Source organism: Panicum virgatum, chromosome 2N (assembly GCF_016808335.1).
Source record: "Panicum virgatum strain AP13 chromosome 2N, P.virgatum_v5, whole genome shotgun sequence".
In the NCBI taxonomy this organism is placed as follows: Eukaryota; Viridiplantae; Streptophyta; class Magnoliopsida; order Poales; family Poaceae; genus Panicum; species Panicum virgatum.
Window position 1 is genome coordinate 61422485 of NC_053146.1, and position 15558 is coordinate 61438042.

Consider the following 15558-nt stretch of genomic DNA (forward strand, 5'->3'; position numbering starts at 1 on the left):
GCCGGGCCTAGCTCGATCAGGTCGTGCTCGGGCCAACCCGGGCTCAGGCCGGGCTATGCCGGGCGGCTCGAATGGCCATCTATAATCGAGCCGTTCTGGCACGCTGAATTATTTTCAAAATTAAATCGCAAAAATCTGAATCTTGGAAAAAGTCTGCAATCAAAACCGTCATACCTCATATTTAATTCGCCCAATCGTCCTCCGCTACTGCGAGCACGGGCGACCGCGCGACAGACTTGCTAGGAACAAAAGTGACCAAGTAACGCACACGAAAGGTGCGATTGGCTTTTGGCGCAGCAAGCAAGCAAAGAACCGGCAACACACATGGAAATAGAAAACTAGATAAGGTTGCGCAGCTCCCTGCTGATACCTTACGTACATAATCTGTCTCATTATGTCTATATGTATGTCTGCGCGCGCGCGCACAAAACAAATAACTAGGCAATGCAAGTTGATCGATCGATAGGGCCACTGGACACTGCCGATCGACGATAGAGCTAAGCCATGGCGTCCCCCCATGACGAAACCCCGGTGCCTGCCAAGGACCAGTGCTTTCGTCGGATGGAGAAGTTCAACAACAAGAACAAGGATTCCCTCTTGACGATGGCGCTGAAAGCTGACGAGCCCCTCATCCAGTTCTTCGACGACGGCAACGCCGGCGACATCAGGCGTCAGCTTGATGATGGCGCCATAGGCCAGCGGGACAAGTTTCGTCCCAAGTGCGTGGCCATCGGGCCGCGCTTCCGGGGCCAGCAAGGCCTGAACGACGGCGAGGAGCTCAAGCACGCGGCGGCGTACGACTTCTGGCACTGCACCGACGTGCCCTTCAGCGTCCTGTACAGCCGCGTCGAGGATGTTGCCGCCAAGGCACGGCGCTCCTACGCGAGCCCCATCGACGACAGCATCACCGACGAGGAGCTCGCCGCCATGCTTTTCACTGACGGATGCTTCCTGCTGCAGCTGATCGCCATCGCCACCGATGACGGCGCGGGTGCGTCGTTTGGCTCCCGCTACCGTGTCGCCGAGCTCCTCCCCATCCTGTTAGTGGACATCTTCATCGTCGAGAACCAGATCCCGTGGATCGTTCTCAGCGCGCTCATGTCCGTCAGGCCAGTCCAGGTCATGCGGTTCATCGACATGCACGTCGCCGGCTGGTTCGACAAGCGAGTGGCCAGGCCTGGGCACGCATGGGGCGAGAGCGCCGACGACTGCAAGCCCATCCACCTCCTGGACCTGCTCTACAAGCAGCAGACCGGGCAGGCGTCGACGAGCCTGACGCTGGGCGACCTGTCCAGGTTCAGGCAGCAGGTCATACCCCTCGCGTCGGCCTCGGAGTTGGCGGAGGCCGGCGTCCAGATCCGCCCGAGCCGCACCCCGCGCTTCGCAGACATACACTTCCAGCGGCGCTGGCTCGTCTTCGGCCGCCTTCTGCTTCCTCCGCTCCAGCTCTCCACCCAAACCGTGCCTATCATCATCAATATGATGGCGTTCGAGCTGCTCTACTCGCAGCAGCTCCAGGGCAGGTAGCTAACAAATCGATCAGTTAATTATATATACATGAATATATAATTAATGATGATGTTTACAATAATCTATCAAGGAGCCACATGGCCGCCTACATCGGCATGTTCTCGACGCTGATCAGCACCGAGGATGACGTGCGGCAGCTGCGGCGGAAGGGCATCTTCGTCACCACTCTGAGCGACAAGGACGTCATGGGGCTCATCAAGAGGATGGAGCCGCACATCCAGAGCGCGGGTAAGGTCACCGCCCACCCGCTCCAAGTCCTCATCACCACCTTCTTCAAGAGGCATCGGCTCTGGATAACTCTCCACCGCATCGTCTACCATAACCTGAGGTTCCTCCTTGCCATCGGTTCCTTCCTTAGCATTTCCCTCTCCATCCTCAAGGCCATCCTTTCTCTCCGGGATTCGCCGATGGCTGCCCCGGCAGGCACCGGCCACTGATGCTGATGGAGTGCGAAGCTTACATTATATACCATGTATGATACTATCAAGGACACAAAAGTAGAGCGTCCCTCGTGGTATATTTTGGGTTGTTGCCATGCTGATCAAACCCTTTTTGTGCAGTATATATTTCTGATTTAGTACATATATGATGTATGATGTTCCAGCGAACCTCATGGAACCAAATTTGTATTCTTTGTGCTGACACGGCTTAAATTAAGTTTGTCTTATTATCAAATTTTCCTAATTTTATTTTAAAAAACAAAAGTACTTGCTACAAGGTCCAAAACAAAAGGAACAGGTTGTAGAAACAATTCGTATAGAAGCGGGTAAAACCCTATTTGCAAGGGCGTTTCCGCCACCCGCACTATCTTTTTGCAGCTGGAAATTGTTTCACTTTAGGGCCATGCAGTACAACTGCCACGAGAAATCAATTTTTAGGGACGGGCCATGACACTCTATAAATGCTTTCTTTAAGGGGTGGGTGAGGCAGCAACCACCACCACTAAAAATAGATTTTTAGATGCAAGTGATGCCAGGACCCGCCCTTGAAAATATATTTCCAGGGCTTGGCCATTGCCATTCCCTCGCCTTTGAAAATCTTGATTTCAAGGAGCAGGGCAATGGCATGATCCATGTAAAGTGATTTCATCCTAGGTTTCCACAAGTTTCGCGCCAAGCCAATTTGACCCATATTTATGATCACTTAAAGTATAATATATATATACAATCGTTTCACATCGATGATCAAGTGGCAGAATTGAAGTTGTTGCTACAAGATATTGATATAATATTGCCACTTATGATCTCTAGTGATCTGCAATTGCATTGTAGCAACGACACCCCAACTTGTACAAGAATTGAGATAGAATTGCTTGAAAGCTTACTGTTACAAAGGTTTGATCCAACATATCCTACAAGAGATGACAATAGACAATAAGTGAAGGGGAAAATTGCAAGGTTGCCCTTGTTTTGAAGTCTAACTACAAGTTTGCCCCTGATTTTTTAACTTTGCATGTTTGACCCTGTTTTTAGTCTTCCAGTTACAAGACTGCCCCTGTTTTATTGCAAAACTGACCCTATTTTGCACGTTATAGGGGCAGTTTTGCAATAAAACAGGGGCAGTCTTGCAACTGGAAGACTAAACACAAGGGCAAACATGCAAAGTTAAAAAATCAAGGGCAAACGTGCAATTGGACCTAAAAACAAGGGCAGTTTTGCAAATGGCCCTACAATAAAAGGTGTGGATGAAGAAAATAACTAGATGATTCCATGTGTTTCATACCATGTCAGTTTTAGTTTATTTGTTCAAGCCTCTCACTCATCACCCAGGTCAAGCACTTCTATTCGAAAATATCCAAAGTCTGGCACAAAGTACCTAGTGGAGAAACCACCATTCGTCTACAGCCAAAAACTCTATTTGTACCGACTAGAAAAAACACATGGTACTAATGCTAGAATTACTATCAGACCATGGCCTTAGAGAACCTTTTAGTAGCGGTTGGTAACACCACACGATATTACAGTACTACGTGGTGTTTTCACCTGGTAATAAAAATCCTCCACGGGTTACTTCAAAAGAAAATATCTATTATCCAATCACACGTGGTGTGTAGGTGATGAGATGATTAAGAAGTTTCAGCGAAGCGAGAGATCCTAGGTTCGAATCACACGCACCACGAACGTTTATTTCCGCATGAGAAAATCCCATGACTTGTGACTAGGACTCTTTTAGTATTTGGTGGGTGTAACATTCCAGATTTTTTCGGAATGTTTCTGATCGATTTGTAAAAATATGGATTTCAAATTTTTCTTGCATTTTTGCTTTGCAGTGAAAACATTTAAGGTTGTCTTCGTGTGAAGTTTCCAAAAATTCTTAGTAAATTAAATTTGACCGTTTAATTTTCCTTAGGGACAAAATCATGATAGTGTCACTTATGTAAGAAACTGTCAAAGAAGACACCCTTATATGAGATGTGGAATTAAACCGCGTCTCCGATAACATAAAGGAGATGAAATCCGACTGCACCCACTGTGTTCCTTATGACGTAATCATTGAAACAAGATCACATTTGGACATTTTTGTATGGAACATTTTTTTTGAATGTGGAACATTTTTTTAAATCTGAAATAATTGTTCCAACAATATAAAAAAAATCAGTCTTATGTGATAGTTTTACTGTCAGTCACACGTGTGACTCCTAATATTTCTAATATAAACCATACATATAGGAATTAATGAATATAAGAAACTAGCATAATCGACCCTGATCTGGAAGATAAGATTTTTATGGAGGTATTCAGTACTAATCATCCATCCATTACAGCCGTTTGTTTACCTGTCGATTTATTTATTTGTTTCCAAAAGAATGTCAAACAGCAAAAGGAACGCTGCTGTAATTGTCATCAGTACACATCACAGCATCCATGCATATGTTCTCTAGTAAACAGCACATGACTATGACAAAAAGCTTACCACTTCTTATCCTTTGATCCTTCAGATTGTTGAAAACCAAAGTACGGGGACACGGCCGGGTTAATATATCCTACTGATCCTCCGAATATTATTGACCACTAGCAACGGGATTCTATCTATTCTTCAAATGCCATTCTGTAGCATTTGACATCATATATCTCTGTAGCATAAAAAACCAACAGCTAGCACTTGGCGAGTTTAATCTAGCAGAAGCAGCAGTCATCATACATATGTTTTGTTCTATATATTAATATAAAGCAGGCATAACTCCTGCCTGCAGCTTTACTTTTTAGAGAAATGCCTCATACACGTGACTCATATCGATAGCATTTCAGTCTTTCAGATATATAACCCAGCTACACGACTAAGTTTGCTAATTCCATCAGACTGAACGGTTCATCAGATCACATCAGTGGAGTACAGGGATGACCAGAAACTCCTAGCAGCGGAGAAATACAAAAAGGCTGCTTCATCATTGTCAAGCTGCACTCCATACCCAGCAGCGAGGCACCGAAGAAGTCCCCCACGATATGGATGCAACTCTAGCCCTGCAGCTGAACAGATGCAGTTCAAACCTACAAGATCCATTATCAAAACAAAATTAGAATTGAAAACCACCGTCCTAGAACTTGCCTAGGGTGTAGCCGTGTAGGCATGTACGTAGGTTACAGTTTAGCTCAATCGCTCAAAAGTAGCTTGATTAAAAAACAAAGGTGCATAACACTTCCTTTTCCTGAGAGCGGTAGCAGCTATATATTTGTAATATGAAAGGCCTAAATTTCTTGTCAAACAGCAAGCAAATAAATTGATTATGCAAAATTATCTTTGATTCATGATACGCAAAATATATGATACATGATCTCCGATCGTCCTGTTACATGGCACTACATGGTGAACACGTCAACAAGATCAGGAATTCTTTCTTATAATGTGTTTTACTTTTGCTGCGGTAGAGATTATTACTTAGATACTAGAAAAACATGTTTCCTAGAAAGACTAGAAAAATTATGTTAACACAAGAATTATAAACAAACTCTATGTGGTAACCAAGGGACAAGACTTGGATGAACCTAATATTTTTTTTTGAACGAACTGGATGAACCTAATAAAATCAATATTATTGTATATCATAAGGTTTTCAGGCCTAACATGTATGCTAAAATTGTAAATAATCCCTGCATCATTCACAAGACAATAATAATTTTAAAAGTCTGTGGATAACAAAAAGTCAGCATATACAACTACGATAAACTAAAAAAAAAGCTTACCGCTTCGTATCCTTGTAGCCTTCTCGGTGACATAGATGGTGGGAAACCAAAATATGGATAGATAGAACGATAGGGATTCTTAATACTCAAATCGAACTCCTCCATAGTAAAAGTCTTAATCTCAAGTGAAAAAACTGGTGAATAGTGTCCTCGAGTCCCTACGAGGAAAATGTATCCTTCGGCAGCTGCATCTTCGATTTCCCACTTCTTATAACCGGTGGGCAATGGTATTGTATTCTTCAAATGCCACGCGTAGGCCTTCTCACCATCATTCTGCAGAAAGGTGTAGTAATCCAAAGATTTGCCACCAAAATCATAGCTGAACATGGCAATCTTGCCTTCCTCTGCCTCCACAATGACACGCTGCACATCCTCATGATTTTTAGGTGGGAGGTCAATGGTGGAGAACTCCATTCTTCTCGTGTCGAGCTTGAGCAGCTTGTTCTTCCTGTATACTCTCCAGTAGCAGCAGTGGTAAGCCCAAGACGGAGGAGATCTCACCACGAAGGTGTCCTTGTCGTCTGGTGTGACGTTCAGGCTTAGAGAATCCCAAGTGGTACATGTACCAATACTCCAGTGGCCGGAGTCTGGAGAGAAGACAAGCACCACAGACTTTGTCGCGCTACGCGCCCTGTACATCACTTTGAGTGGCGTCTCCTCCGTGTCCCTAGAAGGGATGAAGGAGGCCTCGAATTCTTCGAGCTCGTATATTTCCTCGAGCAGGACGGAGGCGAGAAGGCCGTCAGCTATGGCAGGCAGAAGCACGTATTCCCGGGACAAGGGGTCGCACACGGCCAGGTTGCCAAAGCCGGCATCTCCAAAATCGCAATAGGAAAGGAGTACGCGGCCGTCGCGGACGTCGCAGACATCCCACTGGTGCCGTTGGAGAGGAGGGATGTAGCGGAAAGAGAAGTAAGCGGCGCGGCCAAAAGCTTGAGCGACATCAGCATTGGGGTGGGGCGTCTCGACAGCTCGGAAGTCGTAACGAGGATACTGATAGCATCGGTAGGGTTGGTAGATTACGCCCAGGAAGATCGGCGAGCGGAGGGAGCGGTAGCGGCGGAGGAAGGTGGGGTCGGCGATGAGGCGGCGGAAGGCGACGCACGCGGTGGACGCGCGGGCGAGGTCGGCAGGGGAGCCGACGCGGATGAAGATCTCCTCCAGAAGGTCGTCCGAGAGGGCTAGCAGCGGCAGCGGCGACTCCTTTGCTTCGATGCGCCGCCGAACAGGACATGAGGGTGATGCCATCGCCAGCGAACCTCCCGCCGGCGGCGAAGAGAAGAGGAGGATCGAGGATTGAGGGGAGGATCGAGGGGTTTTTTGGGCAGCTTTGTAAAGCGACTTTTATTTCTCTTTTCTGATAGATAGAAGAAAGAGAATGGGCTGCGGGGAATTCCGTAGCTGGGCCGGCATCTGGCCCAGGCCCATCAGACTGAACAGAGTTCGTCAGACACCGTCAGTAGACTACAGTCTACAGGATAACCTGAAACATCATGGCCGTCTCCACACCAGCAGCATAGCACTGACCACAGAAGCCACCGACCTGAATAAAGATCAGTCCTGCAATTGCAAGGAGCTTAGCGACATGGCTACCTCAAGAGTGTTACAATCAGTGGATTCATTTCTGCAAGAGCATGGTTGAGCTGACATGTTGAATTCTGCACAATGCACTGAATGTCTTACATTAGACACCACACCATTTTTTTGGTAACCTTAGGTGTTATAAAAAAAATTATAAACGTTGTATCCAGTATCCACATACAGGCGGCTCGTATCAGCAGCTAGCATCAAGATTATATAGGTTCGATGATACATCAGATCGAATCGAACAGAGCGCTCGTCAGGCATTAGACCGAACAAGAGCCAAGAGGCTCCAACTCCAACCAGCAGCAAGGCAGCCAAAGGAGGCCCCAAACCTGGATGGGGACCTAGTCCTGCAACTGAAACAGATGCGATTAGAACATAGAAACCACCAGTGCAGAAAGCAGATGCAGTGGAACTTTGAGGGTTCAGGAGTGGGCAGTTCAGTTTAGCTGGATCGCGCCAAAGGGGTTTTGACTCAAAAGCAAAGATGCATAGCACTAATAATGTTTCATCATCTTATTGCAGCCAACAGTAATGTAAAGCCAACATCATCAATTGCAATTCCAAGTTACAAACTGATGACAAAGATCAAAATATTGACTTGTGCAGACTGCAGCCAGCCCAAGCTAGATTGAACACACACACATGCCTGAGAAGCCTGTTATAACCAGAAGGCCTGTTTAGCTGAGCTTAGGCTCATATGCCAGTACTCTAGGTCATAACCAAACGGAGTATTTCACAGCAAAGATGCATGTCACAGGCAGGGATGCAAGTTTTGCTTTCTCTAGGTCATTGGTTGTCAAAAAGCCCATCAATTGGAACTAGATAGGATTTAAAAGGTAGGAAAAAAAGTGCAAATAAACTAAGATAGTAATCCATCATATACCCACTAGCATCCCTTGTCAAGAGGATATAAAGTCCTCTCAATTTTGAAACATTTGCAATAAAATGTTGCGGATAAATTAGTCCTACAAAATTATTATCTTTCCAATGTCTGATCCTCTGCAATTGTCCATGGCAAACGACTTTGAAACACGGCATTAGTTGAATAAAACAGCACACAGAGCATGGATCATTTCACGAGCGTGATGTACCTTTGCTGCAGCAGAGAGTACGTTACTACGTTATACCAGAAAATTCATGTTAATATGAATGGACTGCAAGTCTCTAACACAAATAGCAGATGCACTACAAGGTGACCAGAAGGACCTAGATAATACTTGGATGAACTCACAACCAATGTTGTACGCCAAAAAAAATTTAAAGTCCTAGCATGTTCTCACACTACAAATATAAATTCATTCCTGCATCACATTCACTCGACAGTAAATTAAAGGTCTTTGAAATATAAAAGACTTGCAAGACTTATGATAAAAAAGCTTACCACTTCATATCCTTAAATTCTTCTCGGTGACATAGATGGCGGGAAACCAAAATAAGGGCATAGCGGAAGGGAAAGGTTTTCCTACTGACCATCTCAATTGTGAAAGACTTAATCTCAAGTGAGAAAAACAAGTATACTGGGCTGGCAATGGGATGATACTCTTCACATGCCACTCATGGGACTTGTCAGTGCTATTTTGCAATAAGCTGTAATATTCTACAGATGTGGCGGCACCAAGTTGACTAAAGATTGCAATCTGGCCTTCCCCTGCCTCCACAATGACACTATCCCCATCACCATGATCAGGAGGGAGCTCATATGTGGATAACTCCATACTGCCCATGTCAAGCTTGAGCAACTTGTTTGCATAGTTTATTTTCCAATAGAAGCAGCCATACACGCATTGGCATGAACCCAGAGAGTCAATTTCTTCGTGCAAGCCTAGATCATCCCAACTGGTAGATGTACCGACTGTCCAGTGGTCAGAGCCTGAAGAGAAGAAAAACACCACCAATTTGGTGTCGGAATGCATCCAGCACATCATGCTGAATGATGTTTCGTCCTCCATGCCACCGGAAGGGATAAAGGAGGCCCCGGAATTGAACATGTCTTGGTTCTGGAGCTCGACGGAGGCGAGCAGGTCGTCGGTCATGGGTGGCAGCAGCAGGTACCCCCGGGACAAGGGGTCGCACACCACGAGGTCCAAGGACAAGCGCTCCTCCCCGTCAGCCTCCGTGAAGCGCCTGAAGTCGATAAGGACAAGGCCGTCGCGGACATCGCACGGATGCCAGTGGTGGTTCGAGCCGGTGGGGCGAGGGACGAAGTCGAAGGAGAAGTCGGCGGCGCGGGCGACCGCAGCGGAGGGATGGGGCGCCTCGGCTGGTTGGAAGCCTGCGGAGCTGATGAAGCCGAGGAGTAGCGGCGGGTGGATGGAGCGGTACCGGCGGAGGAAGGCGGGGTCGCCGATGAGGCGGCGGAAGGAGACGCATGCGGCTGAGGCGCGGCCGAGGTCGGTGGGGGAGGCGACGCGTAGGAAGATCTGCTCGTGGAGGTCGCTGGTGAGGGCCGGCAGCGGCCGCTCCGGCTCCGTGGCTTCGAGGCAGGGGAGGATCCGGCCAGCCCCCGACGCCATAGCCAGCGAAGGGAGTGAAAGTGAGAAACGCCACACTTTCTATTGCCATTCACTGTGCCTTAAATAAGCAATTGTGGCACTAGCTGGTCAATAACGATGCCACTACAAGTGGAGATCCTAAGGACTCGGCACACCATCTGACCACATCCAGGATTATAACGTACAACGAATTACAACAGAAAGCTTATCTCTAGTAGGGAGGAAGGGGATCGAGGGTCGTAGAGTATGGACCTGGAGGGAGTGGAAGATTTGGTGGAGTCTAAAAATTTGTTCGGTTAGATATAAATTCATTTCGTATCAGAAATAATAAGAAATATAATAAGAGATCGAAATTCATTTCAGATTAAAAACTAATTGCTATAAAATAGACTAATAATAAGTACAACAATAGATCGGGATTAATTCCATACCTCTAAACTTATGAATTGATTCCATATCTTTTTAATGTAGCTATCATAAATCTATTTTATTGCAATTAGTCTTTGATCAAGAATGAATCCTGATATCTTATTATATTTCTTCTTGTTTCTATCATTTTCTGGTCCGGAATGTATTCATGTCTAACCGAACAAACCCTTGAGAAGTTGAAGTCTTTTGGGGAGAAATCAAGATGAGTTCTTTTTGAAGTAACAAATCAAGATGAGTTCTTTTTGAAGTAACAAATCAAGATGAGTTCGTCTGCTCTGTCTTGATTGGTCCTACAATGGACAACGTTCCAAAAAATGTCAGCGTAAGAATATCCAGCAGTTTTAAACCAAAATGCTCTTTGCCTCTTTGTTCAAAACGCCCTGTCCTTTGCTGAACAAAAGTTCAAAACAGCATCACCTGTCTCTCTCTCCTTATGGGATTACGAAGTTCAGTCACCATTCAATAATAAACACAGCCGCTCATGAACCACGATGATCCCGAAGTTGAGAAAATTCGCTTCCTAATCTGCTGCACGCTTGGGAGCCTAGACGGAGGAGCGTTTTGTTGTCATTCAAAAAATAAACAACAATTCAATTAGGTGCAAAGTACGTATATTACTGCGTGATTTCCATAGCCGGGGTATAATAGACATGTCCACGCTAAATTCTGTAACATACGAAGCCCACAAAAGTTGCCACTAATAGTTGATACATGGAGTAAAGTACATCATGCATGCAACATGGATCAGTAACAAATATGTACAACAGCTAAGTTCGATAGACATCAGAGTGAACAGGATTCAACTGACAATATCAGTTGAGTACAGGATTATATAACACCTAGAAGTGCAATACAAAAACCTGAATCATCATTGCCTAGCTCCCCCACAGTAGCATGTGAATGGAGGAGCCCCTGACCTGGATGCCATTTAGCCCTGCAACTGATATCTGCATTTAGAACATAAATCCACCATTGCAAATGCAGAGAAAACATGTAACCTTTACAGTTTCAATGCCAATGCATAATTCCAATTTCCAACTTCATGGAAAAGGGTGGAGGGTACAGTTTAGCTGATTCACTCAAAAGCAGTACACAAATAGAAAGGTGCATAACACTGTTTTTTAAGTCAGACAAATATTAAAAGTTTAAAACACCTCGAATTAAACAAGCATCATCATCAAAGGGCACTTACAAAAGATTACAAAGGTTAAATGCTGTTGCTCCAACAAATTTACTTTTCGAGTCATCCTAGATAGATTGAACAAAGAACAAGATTTGGAGCCTGACAAGTGCATAAGAACAGACAGAAGACCACAAAGCCTAGATGGCTGAACCTGGGCACACTGTTTTTTACGGCAAGTATGCTCGGAGGGCCATGTTTTTGTGAAAGCTAATGATGTTATTTGGTATTACAACTAGTCAGCTCATTTGTCCTTACAAATCACAATATAATTGGCGACTTTATACTGCAAGCAGGCTAGCTTGTCACAGTCACAAATACAAGCACTAGAACATACGAATTTCCAGAAATCCATGCCAAGCAAGTGCTAAGGTCTTAGAAGATTGACACTTATTTAATATTTAGAAACCTTGCGTGAGAATGGCAGGCATTACCATGAATGATCAATTTGCAACAACATGATAAGGATGTGGATAAATTTGAAACATTTGCTTCCAGTCCATTGCTACAGACCTGTCGTAAAGAAAAAAGAACTAAGGAAAATACAAGGCTCCCAACATGATCCCCTCAAAGGTGGGTATCTGCTCATCATAAATGAAATTACTAAAACTTCAAATGGTTACTACAAAACTGTCCCAAAATAGAAGTCTAAAGTACTCGCATTCAAGATATATGATTAAAATACAACCTAGCAAGATATACAATTTGGCAATTTGGCAATTTGTACAGTGGATCTAAATGCATGTATACTGTGATATCTACCAATATGTGAAAAGAGTCAAGCCATCAGGCAGAGCACACTGTGACCAGCAAAATTACATCCTATACTATCTTCTTCGGCAGAATATGTGTTTAACAAGAAAAAAACATTCCTAGGTTCGAGAATGCCAGGTAGGAAAACGAGAAATCAAACTTATATTTCTTGCCCAACAGCTTGTGCCTTAATTATTCCTTTGAATTTCTGAAAATGATCTTATGAACGCCTCCTCTAAAAAATGTGGTTTCTAGCCCATAAACATGTCAAGTTGTTCATTTTAAAGTTCCATTGATGCACATTATTGACCAACAGAACAGATCATAGATCATGAGTGTGACTTACTTTGCAACAACAGGAAATACTAGGTACTTGAAAACTAGTAAATCATTGTAATAAGGTTCTCGGAGAAGGCTTACATGGAACCATAATTCTTGGAAAAGATGGAAATATGAAAAAGAAAAAAAAACAATCACTACAAACCTAAGCTTAGCTCTGCATTATGCCAACCAACAATTTCTCAAACAGTCTGCAAAACTACAAAAGCCAGAAAACAAAAGGCTTACCACTTCATATCCTTCTCGGCGACATGGATGGTGGGTACCCGAAATACGGATGAATATAAAATGACTGGAACATCATCCTACAGACCATCTCAATCTTCAATGTATTAACCTGAAGTGAGAAGCTTGCTGCATCTACCCTGCGATCTTTTGGAAAGCCTACAAAGCATATGTACCCTTCAGCTGCACCACCAACCATGCAAAAATCATAACTGGCAGGTAAATGTGTTATCATCTCCGACTGGCACCCATCAGCAATCTTGCCCTCCTTTTCCTGAATGGCATGATACACGGACGTGGCAAACTTAATATGGCTAAACACCCCAACCCTGCCTTTTCCCGCCTCCACAATGATAACATCACGCTCGTCATAGTGAGGCGGGAGGTCAATAATGGAGAAATCCATTTTGTTGATGTCGAGCTTGAGTAACTTGTTTGCCCGCATCACTTTCCAGTAGATGTAGCCATACGCATAACAGCGACAAAGAAGTATGGAGCCTCCTAAGTTAAGATCGTCCCACGTGGTGCCGACACTCCATAGGCCAGAGCCTGAAGAGAAGACAAATACCACAGACTTGATCGCGCGATGTGCCCTGCCAATCACTCTGAACGATGTCCCATCCTCCTCTTCTCCAGAAGGAACAAGGAAGGCCTCGAACGATGGGAAATTTTGCTGCTGAACATGGACGGAGGCGAGGAGGTCGTCGGGAATGGGAGGCAGCAGCTGGTACCGCCGGAACAAGGGGTCGCACACGACGAGTTCCGGGAAGTTGACGCCCCCATAGCCCATCATGCACATAGGGCTGCTCTTGAGGAGGACGCGGCCGTCGCGGACGTCGCAGGCGTCCCACAGGTTCCAATTCCATCTGGTGGGAGGGAGGTAGTCGAAGGAGAAGCCGTCGGCGGGGCAGGCGATGGAACGCGCGGCGGCGGCGTTGGGGTGGGGCGCCTCGGCGGGTTGGAAGCCAGAGGACACGGTCTCGATGAAGCCGAGGAGGAGCGGCGGGTGGAGGGAGCGGTACCGGCGGAGGAAGGTAGCGTCGGTGACGAGGCGGCGGAAGGTGGCGCACGCGGCGGAGGCGCGGGCGAGGTCCGCGGGGCAGGCGATCCGGAGGAGGATCTCCTCCAGGAGGTCGTCGTCGAGTGCGGCCGGCCTCCGGGGCGACGCCGGGGCCTCGGGGAAGCGGCAGATCGGCAAGGACATCTGCCCGGCGGGGGCCGCGGGGCGCCCCGCCAGTCTCCGGTGACGAGAGGAAGGGGATCGAGCGTCTGGGTGCTTGCGTCCTTGCGGGGGAAACGTCAACGCTTGGGAAGATGGAAGCTGAGTGGAGTAGTGGAGCCGGAAGTGGCTCACACCTCTCTCACACACTCCGTGTGTTGGGCCTGCAAGTGGCCCATCCATCCGAGAGTATGAAGTCAGCCCACTAACGAATAGCAAAACTGGTGCCTTTTTTTCATTTTTATATTAAAAAAAACAAAGTTTAAAAAATATATGCTGAATAAGGAAATTTTCAAAAACGGGTGCCTGTCGCCCCCCTAATGGGCGACAGGTGGTTGTCTGTCGTCCATCCAGTTGGCGACATGACCTAATGTAAAAAAATTCATTTAGGTCCTGACGCCCAGGGCGCATTAAATAGTAACTTGTAAAATTGATATAAAATCATATACAAATCGAAAAAATACAAACTCATCTGTTCTGGATTATATGAAATAATATCTACAACTTTTGTTACATAAAGTTTTTCATTTGATCAATGTATCTTGCTCTATTTTAAATACAAGTTTAATGCATTTTTATTTAAATCTCAAGATCCATCCTTTGGATGCATGTCATCTTTGGCCAAAGTGTTGCATGTGGTGAGTATAGGCTTGTGTAAAATTGGTAGTCCCAAAAAAACACTTCTAGCATAAGTTTTTAAATTAGATCTTGCAATATATCTAGTTTAAATGAGTTATTTATCCATGTTGGTATACTGAGTTTTAGGAGCCATAACTTTTACAGTAGCCTTATCTTATTTCCTAAGAGCTATAGAAAAAGTTTGGTAAATTTTAGATAAGTACAACTGGACCAAATGAATTATGACTAAGGTAAATGCACTAAATCAAGAAAAATAGTTCTTGTACCTAGAAAAATTGAAATAATTCATTTGGTCTAATTGTGCTTATCTAAAATTTACCAAACTTTTTTTATAGATCTTAGGTTATAAAATAATGGTAATGTAAAAGTTATGGCTTCTAAAACTCAGTATAGCAGCATGGATAAATAACCCATTTAAACTAGACGTATTGCAAGATCTAATTTAAAAACTTATTCTAGAAATGTTTTCTGGGTCTACCAATTTTGCACAAACCTATGCTCACCATATGCAACACTCTGACCAAAGATGACATGCATCCAAAGGATGGATCTTGAGATTTGAATAAAAGTGTATTAAATTGGTATTTAAAATAGAACAAGATACATTGATCAAATGAAAAACTTTATGTAACAAAAGTTGTAGATCTTGTTTCATAGAATCCAGAACAGCTGAGATAGTATTTTTCTGATTTTTTGACGATTTTATATCGATTTTACAAGTTCACTATTTAATGCGCATTGGGCGCCAGGACTTAAATGTAAATTTTTTTTATATTTAGGTCCTGTCGCCAACTGGATGGGCGACAGGCACCCTGTCGACAGGCACACATTTTTGAAAATTTCCCTATTCAGCATATATTTTTGAAATTTTGTTTTATTTAATATAAAAATGAAAAAACATCCAAACTGGTTCGCTCCATTAGAGCATGAATGCCAGGAAGCCCAAATACGTGCGGACAAAACAAGAGGCCAGAGAAGAAAATC

At 44.7% G+C, this 15558-nt stretch overlaps 3 protein-coding genes and 1 pseudogene across 9 annotated transcripts; 1 reads left to right on the forward strand and 3 right to left on the reverse strand.

Annotated features, from left to right (window-relative positions):
* The first annotated feature begins 417 nt into the window (after nt 1-417).
* LOC120661618 lies at nt 418-2161 on the forward strand. Its single transcript, XM_039940518.1, has 2 exons — nt 418-1523; nt 1601-2161. The coding sequence occupies exons 1-2, from the start codon at nt 505-507 to the stop codon at nt 1965-1967; spliced, it is 1386 nt and encodes a 461-aa protein (XP_039796452.1). The 5' UTR covers nt 418-504; the 3' UTR covers nt 1968-2161.
* A 2880-nt stretch (nt 2162-5041) lies between these two features.
* LOC120658966 lies at nt 5042-7047 on the reverse strand. The gene has a single exon (XM_039937069.1). The coding sequence runs from the start codon at nt 6957-6959 to the stop codon at nt 5685-5687; it is 1275 nt and encodes a 424-aa protein (XP_039793003.1). The 5' UTR covers nt 6960-7047; the 3' UTR covers nt 5042-5684.
* Nucleotides 7048-7312: 265 nt separating this feature from the next.
* Nucleotides 7313-10039, reverse strand: LOC120661620 (annotated as a pseudogene).
* Nucleotides 10040-10813: 774 nt separating this feature from the next.
* On the reverse strand, nt 10814-14028 carry LOC120661619. Of its 7 annotated transcripts, none has more exons than XR_005669978.1 (3): nt 12720-14028; nt 11834-11912; nt 10814-11153 (listed from the first exon to the last, which is right to left on the reverse strand). XR_005669978.1 is itself a non-coding variant. In XM_039940520.1 (2 exons), the coding sequence occupies exon 1, from the start codon at nt 13918-13920 to the stop codon at nt 12724-12726; it is 1197 nt and encodes a 398-aa protein (XP_039796454.1). In that variant the 5' UTR covers nt 13921-14028; the 3' UTR covers nt 10814-11153; nt 12720-12723. The 7 variants fall into 7 exon arrangements, 4 of the variants coding, with proteins under 4 accessions (XP_039796454.1, XP_039796455.1, XP_039796456.1 ...); XR_005669977.1 differs by having other exon boundaries at nt 10814-11159; XR_005669979.1 differs by having other exon boundaries at nt 10814-11166.
* Between the last annotated feature and the right edge of the window lie 1530 nt (nt 14029-15558).

Coding starts and splice junctions, on each gene's coding strand:
- LOC120661619 (XM_039940520.1), bottom strand. CDS start 13,920: ATGTCCTTGCCGATCTGCCGCTTCCCCGAGGCCCCGGCGTCGCCCCGG.
- LOC120661618 (XM_039940518.1), top strand. CDS start 505: ATGGCGTCCCCCCATGACGAAACCCCGGTGCCTGCCAAGGACCAGTGC. Junction 1,524..1,600: donor TCGCAGCAGCTCCAGGGCAG/GTAGCTAACAAA, acceptor TAATCTATCAAG/GAGCCACATGGCCGCCTACA.
- LOC120658966 (XM_039937069.1), bottom strand. CDS start 6,959: ATGGCATCACCCTCATGTCCTGTTCGGCGGCGCATCGAAGCAAAGGAG.